At 47.7% G+C, this 11,721-nt stretch overlaps 1 protein-coding gene across 4 annotated transcripts in view; it reads right to left on the reverse strand.

The window, feature by feature from the left end:
- The window catches only part of SORBS1 (sorbin and SH3 domain containing 1), a 274,935-nt gene that overhangs the window by 6,897 nt on the left and 256,317 nt on the right, over positions 1 to 11,721 (reverse strand). For 3 of the 4 annotated variants that reach the window (XM_021713460.1, XM_021713459.1, XM_021713458.1), the window contains one exon: positions 3,554 to 3,612. In XM_021713460.1, the coding sequence (XP_021569135.1) occupies positions 3,554 to 3,612 (59 nt within the window). Of the gene's footprint in view, positions 1 to 3,553; positions 3,745 to 4,335; positions 4,396 to 11,721 lie in introns of all 4 variants that reach the window. The other variant, XM_021713457.1, reaches the window with a different exon arrangement.

The following is an 11,721-nucleotide window of genomic DNA, read 5'->3' on the forward strand; positions in this document are numbered from 1 at the left end:
ACCACGCCCGGCTGATTTTTTGATTTATTGTAGAGATGAGGTCTCGCTGCCCAGGCGGGTCACGAACCCACGGGCTCAGGCAATCCACTCACCTCAGCCTCCCAAAGGTGTGGTATTATAGGCTGAGCCACCGAGCCCGGCTATTCTTTTTTTTTTGAGTGGAGTCTCCACTCTGTCGCCCAGACTGGATGGAGTGCAGTGGCATGCTCCCGGCTACTGCAGCCTCGGCCGATCCTTCCACCTTAGCCTTCCAAGTAGCTGGAACTACCACATGCACCATGCCCTGCTAATTTTTTTATTTATTGTAGAGATGAGACCTCACTAAGTTGCCTAGGCTAGTCTTGTACCCCTGGGCTCAGGCAATCCTCTCACCTCTGCCTCTCAAAGTGCTGGGATTACGGGCTTAAGTCACTGTACCTGGCACATCTTTTTTTTTTTAGTTGGTGTCTCACTCTGTTGCTAGGCTAGAATGCAGTGGTACGCTTCTGGCCACCGCAGCCTCGACCTGCTGGGCTCCGGCGATTCTTCTGCCTTAGTCTTCCAAGTAGCTGGGACTACAGGCGTGCGCCACCACACCCAGCTAATTTTTTGGTATTTTTTGGTAGAGATGAGGTCTCACCATGTTGCCCAGGCTTGTCTCAAACTCCTGGGCTCAGGCGATCCTCTCACCTTGGCCTCCCAAAGTGCTGGGATTATAGGCATGAGCAACTGCACCTTTGCATCTTTCGACTGTCAACTCCTCCTCTGGTACAAACGTGCTCAAGTCTCTGCACCCTAAAAACACCTCCCCTGTCTCTGCTATTCTCTTGATCTCCAGGCTCCCCTCCCTGTCCCTCCACTCAACATCAAACAGCTCATGGCCTCTTTCAACACAGCACCTGCCACCCCCTCTCCACTAACACTGCCGTTTCAGAGGTCACCCGTGATTTTTTCCAGTTGCCAAGGAGAACGCCTGGTGGGTATTTCTCATTTCCCACCCTTGGCTTCTCTGGGGTAGCAGCACTGCGGCTCTGTTCTATGAAGGCGAACCCTCCTACACCTGGCCTGCATTTCTGGCTACCCCTTCTCGGTCTCCTTTGGGGCTCTTCTTCGCCCTGTATCTCTGGGAGTAATCACATGTACTTCCATGGTAGCAAAGTGCCCACACTGTCCTGGCTCAGGCCCTCAGCACTTCTTGTCTGGATTAAAATCTTCCTTTTTTTTTTTTTTTTGAGTTGAAGTCTCACTCTGTCGCCCAGGCTGGAGTGCAGTGGGCGATCCTTTGCTGGGCTCAGGCGATCCTTCCGCCTCAGCCTTCCAAGTAGCTGTAACTACAGGCATGCGCCACCATGCCTGGCTAGTTTTTTGATTCATTGTAGAGATGAGGTCTTGCCAAGTTGCCCAAGCTGGTCTCAAACCTGTGGGCTCAGGCAGTTCTCTCACCTCAGCCTCCCAAAGTGCTGGGATTGCAGGCATGAGCCACCGAGCCTGGCCGGATTAAAATCTTCTAACCGACATTTTCACCTCTCATCTCTGAAATCCACCCTCCACTCTGTAGCCAGTTATCACCCTAAAACAAAAGATGATTAATGTGCTCCTCACTTCAAAAACCTTCAATGGCTCCCTAGTGCCTTCAGAATAACATACAGACTGTACTCTGAGCTCTGGCACCTGGTACCACCCTACCTGTTGAGCTTTGTCTCCAACTATCTCCTCCATGAACCTTACGCTGTGGACACAAAGGACCCTCAAGTTCGCCAAACAACAGCCACGCCATGTCTCTGCATATGTGGTCGCCTGCACTGGGAAGGACTTTTCCTTCCTGTTCTCTCAAAATCCAGTCTATCTTTCTTTTTTTGAGTTGGAGTCTCACTCTGTCGCCCAGACTGGAGTGCCGTGGCCGCTCCCGGCCACCGCAGCCTCGACCTGCCTGCTGGGCTCCGGCGATCCTTCTGCCTCAGCCTTCTAAGTAGCTGGAATTACAGGCACCACGCCCGGCTGATTTTTGATTTACTGTAGAGATGAGGTCTCGCCAAGTTGCCCAGGTGCGTCTCGAACCCACGGGCTCAGGCAATCCACTCACCTCAGCCTCCCAAAGAGCAGGATTACAGGCTGAGCCACCGAGCCCGGCCCAGTCTATCTTTCAATGTTTAGTCCAAATCTGCCTTCCTCTGTGAACAGAGTTTTCTCCTATGTGCTTAAAACACAGCAGACATCTAACACGTTTTTTGAATGAATGAATCAACCCTGTTCATTCACTTCTGGTCAAACTTTAACCACTCTTCCTCTATGTTCCCACAAAACTAAAACTGAAACCAGACAACACAGCTCTTGAATTTGACCTTCTATGGCAGTTTTTATTATTTAATTTTTAAAGGGATGGGGTCTTACTCTGTTGCTCAGGCTGGAGTGCAGTGGCAGTCATAGCTTGCTGCAGCCTCAAACTCCTGGGCCCAGGCAATCCTTCCATCTCAGCCTCTTGAGTTGCTGGGACTACAGGCATGTGCCACCATGCCCAGCTAATTTTGTATTTTATTTTTTTGTAGAGGTAGGATGTCTCTATGTTGCCTAGGTTGGTATGGAACTCCTGGGCTTAAGGGATCCTCCTGCCTCAGTCTCCTGAGTAGGTAGGACTAAAGGTACATAACACCACACCTGGTTAAGTTTTCCTTTTTTCTCTCTTTTTTTTTTGATTTGGAGTCTCACCCTGTTGCCCAGGCTGGAGTGCACCGGCACGCTCATGGCCACTGCAGCCTCGACCTACTGGGATTAGGCAATCCTTTGGCCTCAGCCTTCCAAGTAGCTGGAACTACAGGCACACGCCACCACGCCTGGTTAAGTTTTTGATTTATTGTAGGGTCTAGGTCTCACCAAGTTGCCCAGGTTGGTCTCGAACCCCTGGGCTTAGGCAATCCTCTTGCCTCAGACTCCCAAAGTGCTGGGATTACAAACTTGAGCCACCCTGCCCGGCCTCTAAGTTTTTATTTTCATTTTTTTGTACACACAGGGTTTTGCTATGTTGCCCAGGCCGTATCGCAGTTAATTCTTTACCTGTCTCTCTCTCCTAGTCACCCATGACCTCCTTTATTTACCCGCCACCTGTTTTCACACTGTCTGATGGGAAACATGGCTTTAACTAGAAATTCTCAGAGCTGGGCGTGAGTCACTTATTGTCCTAAACAACTGCCCGATAGTCAGCCAATGACCCACTTTCTTTTTTTTTGTGAGTCAGAGTCTCACTCTGTCACCCAGACTGGAGTGCAACAGCACACTGCTCATGGCCACTGCAACCTCAACCTGCTGGGCTCAGGCGATCCTTCTACTTCAGCCTTCCAAGTAGCCAGAACTACGGGCATGTGCCACCGCACCCAGCTAATTTTTTGATTTATTGTAGAGACGAGGTCTCACCATGTTGCCCAGGCTGGTCTCGAAGCCATGGGCTCAGGCAATCCTCTTGCCTCCACCTCCCAAAGTGTTGGGATTACAGGCGTGAGCCACCGTGCCTGGTGACCCACTTTCTTAGGCCAACAGTCCCCCCAGAACACGTGAATTAAAGTTCACCAAGAGTACTTACAAATCTTGTGAGGTTTGACTCCTGTCTGGAGTGACTCTTCGCTGCTGGGCTTGAGGTTGCTGAGAAATGATGGAAGATGATTTATTGTCAGAAGGGGATACCTTGTGATGAAAGTCAAGGGGATGAGAAACAGTGCTGCAGTAATGAACAGACTTTTCGGCAACGTTTATGATCTCATTGCAAACCGCTTCCTGTGAGGTGGCCCCGAGATATCCAGAAACCCCCATAAAACAGTCAATGTGGGGACAAAAAAAAAAAAAGAGAGAGGAAGAGATGTAACATTCCAGACGAAGCACATAAGTCCAGGGAAAAAACAGAGTTGAAGATCCAGGTTAAAAAAAAACAGATATTCCAGTAGGTGGAGTGCAGGAGGGATCCAGGTGTAAGCATGGAAAAACAGGTAAGATACAGAAGAATTTGGGATTTAGTATGAATATTAAAAAAAAAAAAAAAAAAAAAGGCAGCAGCATAAAAGCCTGTAATTAGTGAGTAACTGTTGCAAATGGAATAACTTCAGGGCAGAAATGCAAGTATGTATCCCCAATCATGCACTAATATATTAATTTAATCCCCCATGTAGGCAGAGTAGAAAGACTGTCTCGAAATTCCTCTGCTCTTTTCTGGGGGCAGGGGCTGGCCCAACATCTCTCTGCACCACAACAGCCACAGAACTCTCGTGAAAAATGGTACTGGGAGTTCACCAGGCAGCGCCCTGGTCTAGACTCTAGGTCAGTACGGATTCTCTTTAGAAAAGCTACAGTCTTATTCAACAGGCATCTTACCACATAGCTCTTTTCAGATTCTGTGAGATCAGGTCCTGCGCTCAATGAATGATGAGAAAGCTGTGATCATCAAGCAAATTATAAGGGAGACATTTTAGCGGATGTCACATTGGAAAGGGTTCAAAATAAAAGCGTGAGCAAGTACACATACCACACCACCACACTTGGATGACACCGGACACTCGCGGCCTGCGGCCACCAAGTTTCCACAGTAACACGATGGGTGCACAGGAGAAAATGCAGATGTACAGAGTTAGGAGCAAGCATCCAGGCAATGAGATGGGAAACGGGACACATGGCTGTGGGGAGGCGAGGATGGATGACACAGGGTCCCCGGATTGGCAGGAGAGAGACAGGGACGGGCCATCTCGGGGAATGGCCCTGTTCCACCATAAGCCACACACACACGCATGCCCTCGCTATCAGCCAGCAGTCATCTAGGGAAGGCGGCTGGACCAAAAGCCAGTTTCAGTTATTTTGCTGGCTGGAAGCCCCTCTGACAGAGCAGACTCCTAGAACTGTCAGGTCTGCCATATTTGAGTACTTGTGAAAACTGACAAAGAGAAGAACGCTTTTGAAAAACTCCTTGGTAATATTTCAGTTATCAGCCAAAGCCATTCCTCTGGAAACAAATCTGCACATGACACACTCCAGTGAGGTACGAGCTGAGTTCAGACAGCTCACAGAGCAGAGCTTGCTTCCAGAAACAGGACTGTGTGTCCTGACATACACGTAGAAATGAGTCACTCGTCACTCACTAGCCCAGGTACCACAGGCTGACGAGGACACACTACAGGTGCAGTCATGGCCAGGTAGGCCTGCCTTTTCACTGGGGCTTGCATTGCAGAGGCCAGGCCTTCATGGAAAGGGGGCTTGGAATCATTCCTCCCTCCACCCCCAAGTCTCTCTAAATACATATCTGAAGCTCTGTCCAGGCCTTTTACAAGGGCACTTGGAAGTCTTTTGTGTATAACCCACTTGTTTCATAGACCGGCCCAATCCACTTGCCTCAGCCTCCCGAAGAACTGGGATTACAGGCTGAGACACTGAGCCCAGCCAGCATAGCCATTTTTGCTTAGACTTTACCCCTGACATGCTTTGAATCTAGCATAGGTTAGACATACATAAATTTCCAATAGGCAGGTTTTAAGATGTGCTCAGACATTTTACTATGGGTCAAGCGGCAGCCTACCCCACCTCCTTGGCAAATCTCCTTCAGATGCCAGACAAGGACAGAGACATAGAAATGAAAATAGACCATCTTTTGGTCAAGGAGTTTGAGGATTGCAAACGTCTGGTAAGTCTCTTGCAGGAAACTCCCCCCTTTCTCCAACCCCCATCTAGCCCACCACCTGAGGGCATGAGATGCTCACGTCTGGCTATACATCAAGATCTAAGACTCATGTGGCTGCAATCAACATCAAAGACCACCCCGACATTCCTCTGGACCCAAATCCCCCTTACCCCAAAGGCCCTTAAATATACCCAGTTCTTGGCCCTTGGATGCCACACTTACATCTGAGTGCCGGCCCCCTTTCCAATCTGGAAAAGGTGAATAACGCACTTTACTTCTTTCTACTTTCTTTCTTGTTGCAATCTTGCATTATTCCCGTGGCATCGGCATCGGCACAGACCCACCTCCCCAATTTATCCTTTCACTTGTGAAAACAAAAGTTCTCGTCACAAAAACCAAAATATTTCCACACTCCAGCTGGTGGCCTCTTGACCTCAGGCCACATGCAGTATGAAGAGAGGATGTGGGCAACCCCTTGAGTCTCTAATTCCTGAGATCAAGCAGTCCTCCTGCCTTGGTCTCCCAAAGTGCTGAGATTACAGGCATGAGCCACTGTATCTGACAAGAAGGGAAGACTTTCTACAAGCCCCTCAGTGTCCTTCCGTCAATGTAATCTCAAAGGAGTGACTGGAATCAATTATCTAACAAATAATTTGGTGCTCAAAAGTAGGCCGGTGAATCAAATACAGTAAGAAGAACCTGATACGTTACAAGCACATATGGGTCATCTGACTTTTGCGCTAACCCTTTGACTTGAGGTGCAGAACAGGGAATTGGAAGCCTCAGAAACTTGCACAAGGCAGCAAAGCCATTGAGTGTGAGAGCTGGGCTCCTTCGTGTCTAATCTCCATACATGCCCTACCTCTTAGATTATGATGGATTGCTGGTTTAACCATGATCGCAACACCTAATTTCTGTCTCTTATGAAAGCACTATAACTTCTTGAATACTTTTTTTTTTTGAGTTGGCCATGACTGGCACACTCATGGCCACTGTGGCCTTGACACGCTGGTCTCAGGTAATACTTCCGCCTCAGCCTTTCAAGTAGCTGGAACTACAGTCGCACGCTACCACACCCGGCTAATTTTTTTTGATTTATTGTAGAGACGAGGTCTTACCAAGTTGCCCAGGCTGGTCTTGAACTCCTAGGCTCAGGCAGTCCGCTCACCTCAGCTTCCCAAAATGCTGGGATTACAGGCTTGAGCCACCATGCCCGGCCGACTTCTTGAATACTTTTTATTCCAGGTGTTCAAAGACCTAGATCTTTTGTTTGTTTACTCATTTATTTATTTATTTATTTGAGTTGGAGTCTCACTCTGTCACCCAGGCTGGAGTGCAAGTGGCATGCTCACGGCCACCACAGCCTCGACCTGCTGGGCTCAAGTGATCCTTCCGCCTCAGCCTTCCAAGTAGCCGAAACTACAGGTGCGTGCTACCATGCCCGGTTAATTTTTTATTTATTGTAGAGACAAGGTCTCGCCAAGTCGCCTGGGCTGGTCTCGAACCCTCGGGTTCAGGCAATCCTCTCGCCTCGGCCTCCCAAAGTGCTGGGATTACAGGCTGAGCCACCAAGCCAGGTCGAACAAGCTCTTTTAAAAGTAAAAGTTATGAGCCGGGCTCGGTGGCTCAGCCTGTAATCCCTTGCCTTTGAGAGGCTGAGGTGAGTGGATTGCCTGAGCCCGCGGGTTCGGGACCCGCCTGGGTAGGCGAGACCTCATCTCTACAATAAATCAAAAAATTAGCCGGGCGTGGTAGCGCGCGCCTGTAATTCTGGCTACTCAGAAGGCCGAGGCGGAAGGATCACCAGAGCCCAGCGGGTCTAGGCTGCGGTGGCCAGGAGTGGTCACTGCACTCCAGTCTGGGCGACAGAGTGAGACTCCAACTCAAAAAAAATAAACAAATAAAAAATAAAAGTAAAAGTTATGCTGTGCCTAAGAGCATCCCATCACTCACCTAAAGAACTACAGTAGTGGAAGGAATATGGATGGTCCAACTAGTACCTTCCTTGGTCTCGGGCCACCCTCAAAGCAGAGGATAATTGTCACCACAGCCTTAACATCTGGACACTACAAACTTAGCCCCATTCCTGAGAGGTGGAGACAACTGGGTCCTCACTTAGCATTTGTTGAATAAATAAAGGAAGGAGGTAAGAGAAATATTTATCCCATTAACCTTATTCATTCCATTTCTTCCTGTTTAGATTTAAATGAAATATTTCATATGGCTGAACTATAAACCAGTGTTTTGGGGTTTTGGGGACCATGGCATGGGTGGACACTCAGTGGAGATGAAAACCACTGATATCTATCACAAGGATCCAGCCTTCAGATTTTCTTTCCTCTCTAGGCATATTTTCCTGGTGCCATTTTCTAACCACTTTCCAGCTTTATACAGCAAATTCTATAAACCTGTGCCATCCAGTATGGCGGCCAGTGACCACATGTGGCAGCTGAGCACTTGAGACGTGGCCAATATGAAGTGAAATGTGCTATGGGATAACATCCATGGGATTTCAAAAACTTAGTACAAAATAAAGATGTAAAATAGCTCTGTAATCATTTTTTGATACACTGAGTTAAATAAAATATTAAAACTAATTTCACCTCTTCCATTTTACTGTGGCTACCAGAACATTCTAAATTACATACATGGCTCCCAGTATATTTCCACGGGCCAGTGCCGCTCTGAACCCTCCCAGGTCCTCAGTGTTTGTTTAAGCCTGAGAGGAGACACAAGTCTTTCTCAACCAGGACCTCATCCAGGGTTAAGAAGAAAGGGAGTATTATCTCATGCTGAGTACATTTCAGACACTGGAGGCGCATTCCAGTTTTTCACGTGTTTACAAAAATAACCAGACCCACACATGTGTGTGCACAGAAACACACGCACACTACACTCCCCTCCCCTTCCCCATCAATTGTGAGCAGGTGATGGTCACTGGGCCGGAAACTGCTTTCTTCTGTATTTGCACACAAGTCACCCCTCCTGGCCCAGAGTCTCATTCTCCCCAAGCGGGTGACCCTGCATGCGTCCTTGCTCAGTTGCCCCCTGCCCTTCTGCCTTCAGGTCACAGAAGTTCCTCAGAAATCTGATCCCAGCCTCCCTGGAGCTGTTAATCCCTCTGGATCCCCAGAACACCTGGTGCTACTGCAGAGTTACTAAGCACACTCTTCTAGCACTGGGTGTGTGCCAAAACCTTGAAGCCCAAAATAATTACACACAGGCTAAAGAACAGCAGAAAGTCCTGGAGATGCGGACAGGGCAGGGAAACCCAACCTCTCCATGGCCCCAGGTCCCCTCTAGAAACACCCCGAGCCTCACCGAGATGGCATTCCTCTAGTCACCTCCCACCCCGTGTCTTCTTAGACCCAACTCACCTTCCTGGTGACCTACAGTGACCTCCCAGCTGGGACACTGAGAAGATCCAGGTGCCAGGATAAACTTTGTACTATCTGATTGTCTCTTGACTTCAAGTTCTAAAATACGTAAGAGTATTGGACACAATCTCTGTAAACTTCCTTATGGCCCTAATGCTCTATAATCGGAGTGTGTCCGTCCTATAAATTGAGAATTAGGACTGGGCAGGGCCGACCTGGTTTAAGGGAGGCAGCACCCCACATATTCCCTTCTGGAGTCTGGGTGGGGGAAGGGTTTGATCTCAGCTTCCAAATGGAAGGAGAGCTCACTTCTGGAAGCATCCCAAGTGACTGCCCCAGGACAGTGACAGAAGATTTGCAGCTCCTGGAACACCATCAGCGAACTCTGCCAGAGGAGTTGGGGGGCTTGAACAATTCAGGCTCCTGGGGTCAGCTCCAGGAAACCTCCAGAGTGCCCTCGAAACAGCCACTGGCTTCACTGAGTCATACTCTTGAATTTACTGAGAAAAAGATTGCAGCTTAAATATACAACTAATTACAACCAATTAGTTCAACTGCTTACCCCTCAGACTTAACCTCTGTGCAGCTCACTCACTGGACAACACATTAACTTGGTGGGAATTTGAATCTGATTACAACCCTAAACTTACAGACTCAGTAAATGTTCAACCAAAGCTCAGCCTTCTCTTCGTAGACTGTGATACAGTCTTCCGTTTCTTTCATAAAATAATCAGGGCAGGAAGTGACAGATATATATTAAAGTATGAAGAAACCAAAGCTTTTCAAGGGTAGCTCACACCTTTGTACGCAAAGTAGGAAACACTAATTTGGGGAGTGCACATTGCAGATTTTCTTAAAAATTTTTTTTTTTCATTTTTATTTTAGTTTCAAAGGGTATGCATGCACCAAATTTTCTAAATTCTAGATTTGTGTAAAATGATTTTGTCATTCTCTACCTTCTTCTCTTACCCATTCTTCTTTTAGGTGGATAAATGTAAACTACTTTTGTTCCTTTCCCCTGGGACCTCAGTGCCACACGACAGGTATCTATTGAGTCCCCACTACAGGCTCTGGGCTAGGTGATTTCATCCCATGATATCTCACCTAATTTTCAAAACTCAAGAAGGAGCTCACTACTTACCTCATTTTATTTTATTTTATTTTAATTTATTTTTTATTTTTTTGAGTTGGAGTCTCACTCTGTCGCCCAGACTGGAGTGCAGTGGCCACTCCCGGCCGCCGCAGCCTCGACATGCTGGGCTCCGGCAATCCTTCCGCCTCAGCCTTCCAGGTAGCTGGAACTACAGGCACGCGCTGCCACTCCAGGCTGGTTTTTGATTTATTGTAGAGATGAGGTCTCACCAAGTTGCCCAGGCAATTCACTCACCTCAGCCTCCCAAAGCACGGGATTACAGGCTGAGCCACTGAGCCCGGCTTCTTACCTCATTTTACAAATGAGAAAATTAAGACTTGATACTTCTGAGTTGGGAATTTGAAGCGCTAGGATTCCAACTCCTGTCTCTCACATTCCGAGTTCTGTGCTTTCCCCACTGCACCCTGACCTTCCTGGCTTATTCTCTGCCAGAGGAAGATAACTGGAAGAGCCAGAAAGAGATACTGACCAAGAGGTCACCCTAACACGTCCAGTGCCCTGTGGCTGGCACTTGGGTTTCTGCTGATATGCACCACTTCTTCTAACATCTTTTCAAGGATGGACACTTCAGCTTTGGGTCCTATTTCCCTACCTGCAGTGCTGAGAGAATACCTGCTGCTTAGTTTTGTGAGAACTGCAGCCAGCGTCTCCCCCATCCCACACACAAACTGGTAAACATCCTCTGTATTCATTTAGAGATTTCCCTTGTGAATGAGTCAAAGGAAAATGTTTTCCCCTTTTCCTTGAGTATCTTAACATTTTAAATTTCCTTTTTGACCTTGGCAAGTTACATCACATGCTTTCCCTTCTATTTCTGATTTCCATCCTCAAAGCAGGCCATTGCCTTTGTTATCTTTCTGGGAAATCACCTAGTTCCATGCGTTGAGGAACGTTCTCTCTGAAGTCACCACGGCACACCTTTCTGTCTTTAGTTGAGTAGCTTACCCTCTTCTCTCTTCTCTAAGGCTGTATAGTTTGTTCTCGTGCTTCTTAGACAGATACTTTGAGTATGTGTAGCTATCATGTATACTCTATTATTATTGTTGTTATTATTATTATTATTTTGAGTTGGAGTCTTACTCTGTCACCTAGGCTGGAGTGCAGTGGCATGCTCATGGCCACCGCAGCCTCAACTTCCTGGGCTCAAGTAATCCTTCTGTTTCAGTCTTCCAAGTAGCTGGAACTACAGGCAGGCATATGCCATCATGCCCGGCTAATTTTTTAATTTATTGTAAAGATGAGGTCTCACTGTGTTGCCCAGGTTGGTCTTGAATCTGTGGGTTCAGGCAATCCTTTTGCCTCTGCCTCCCAAAGTGTTGGGATTGCAGGCATGAGCAACTGCACCTGGCCTATTATTATTTTTATTTTTATTGAGTTTGGTGGGGTCTCACTCTTTTGTCCAGGCTGGAGTGCAGTGGCATGACCATGGCTCAGTGCAGCCTCAATCTCAGGGGTTCATGCAGTCCTTTTGCCTCAACCTCCCAAGTAGCCAGGACTACAGGTATGCGTCACCATAGCCAGCTTACATACACTTTTTTTTTTTTTTTTGAGTTGGAGTCTCA

The sequence above is a fragment of the Carlito syrichta genome, unplaced genomic scaffold (genome assembly GCF_000164805.1).
Source record: "Carlito syrichta isolate Samal-C Ts95f unplaced genomic scaffold, Tarsius_syrichta-2.0.1 Scaffold304557, whole genome shotgun sequence".
Lineage (NCBI taxonomy): Eukaryota > Metazoa > Chordata > Mammalia > Primates > Tarsiidae > Carlito > Carlito syrichta.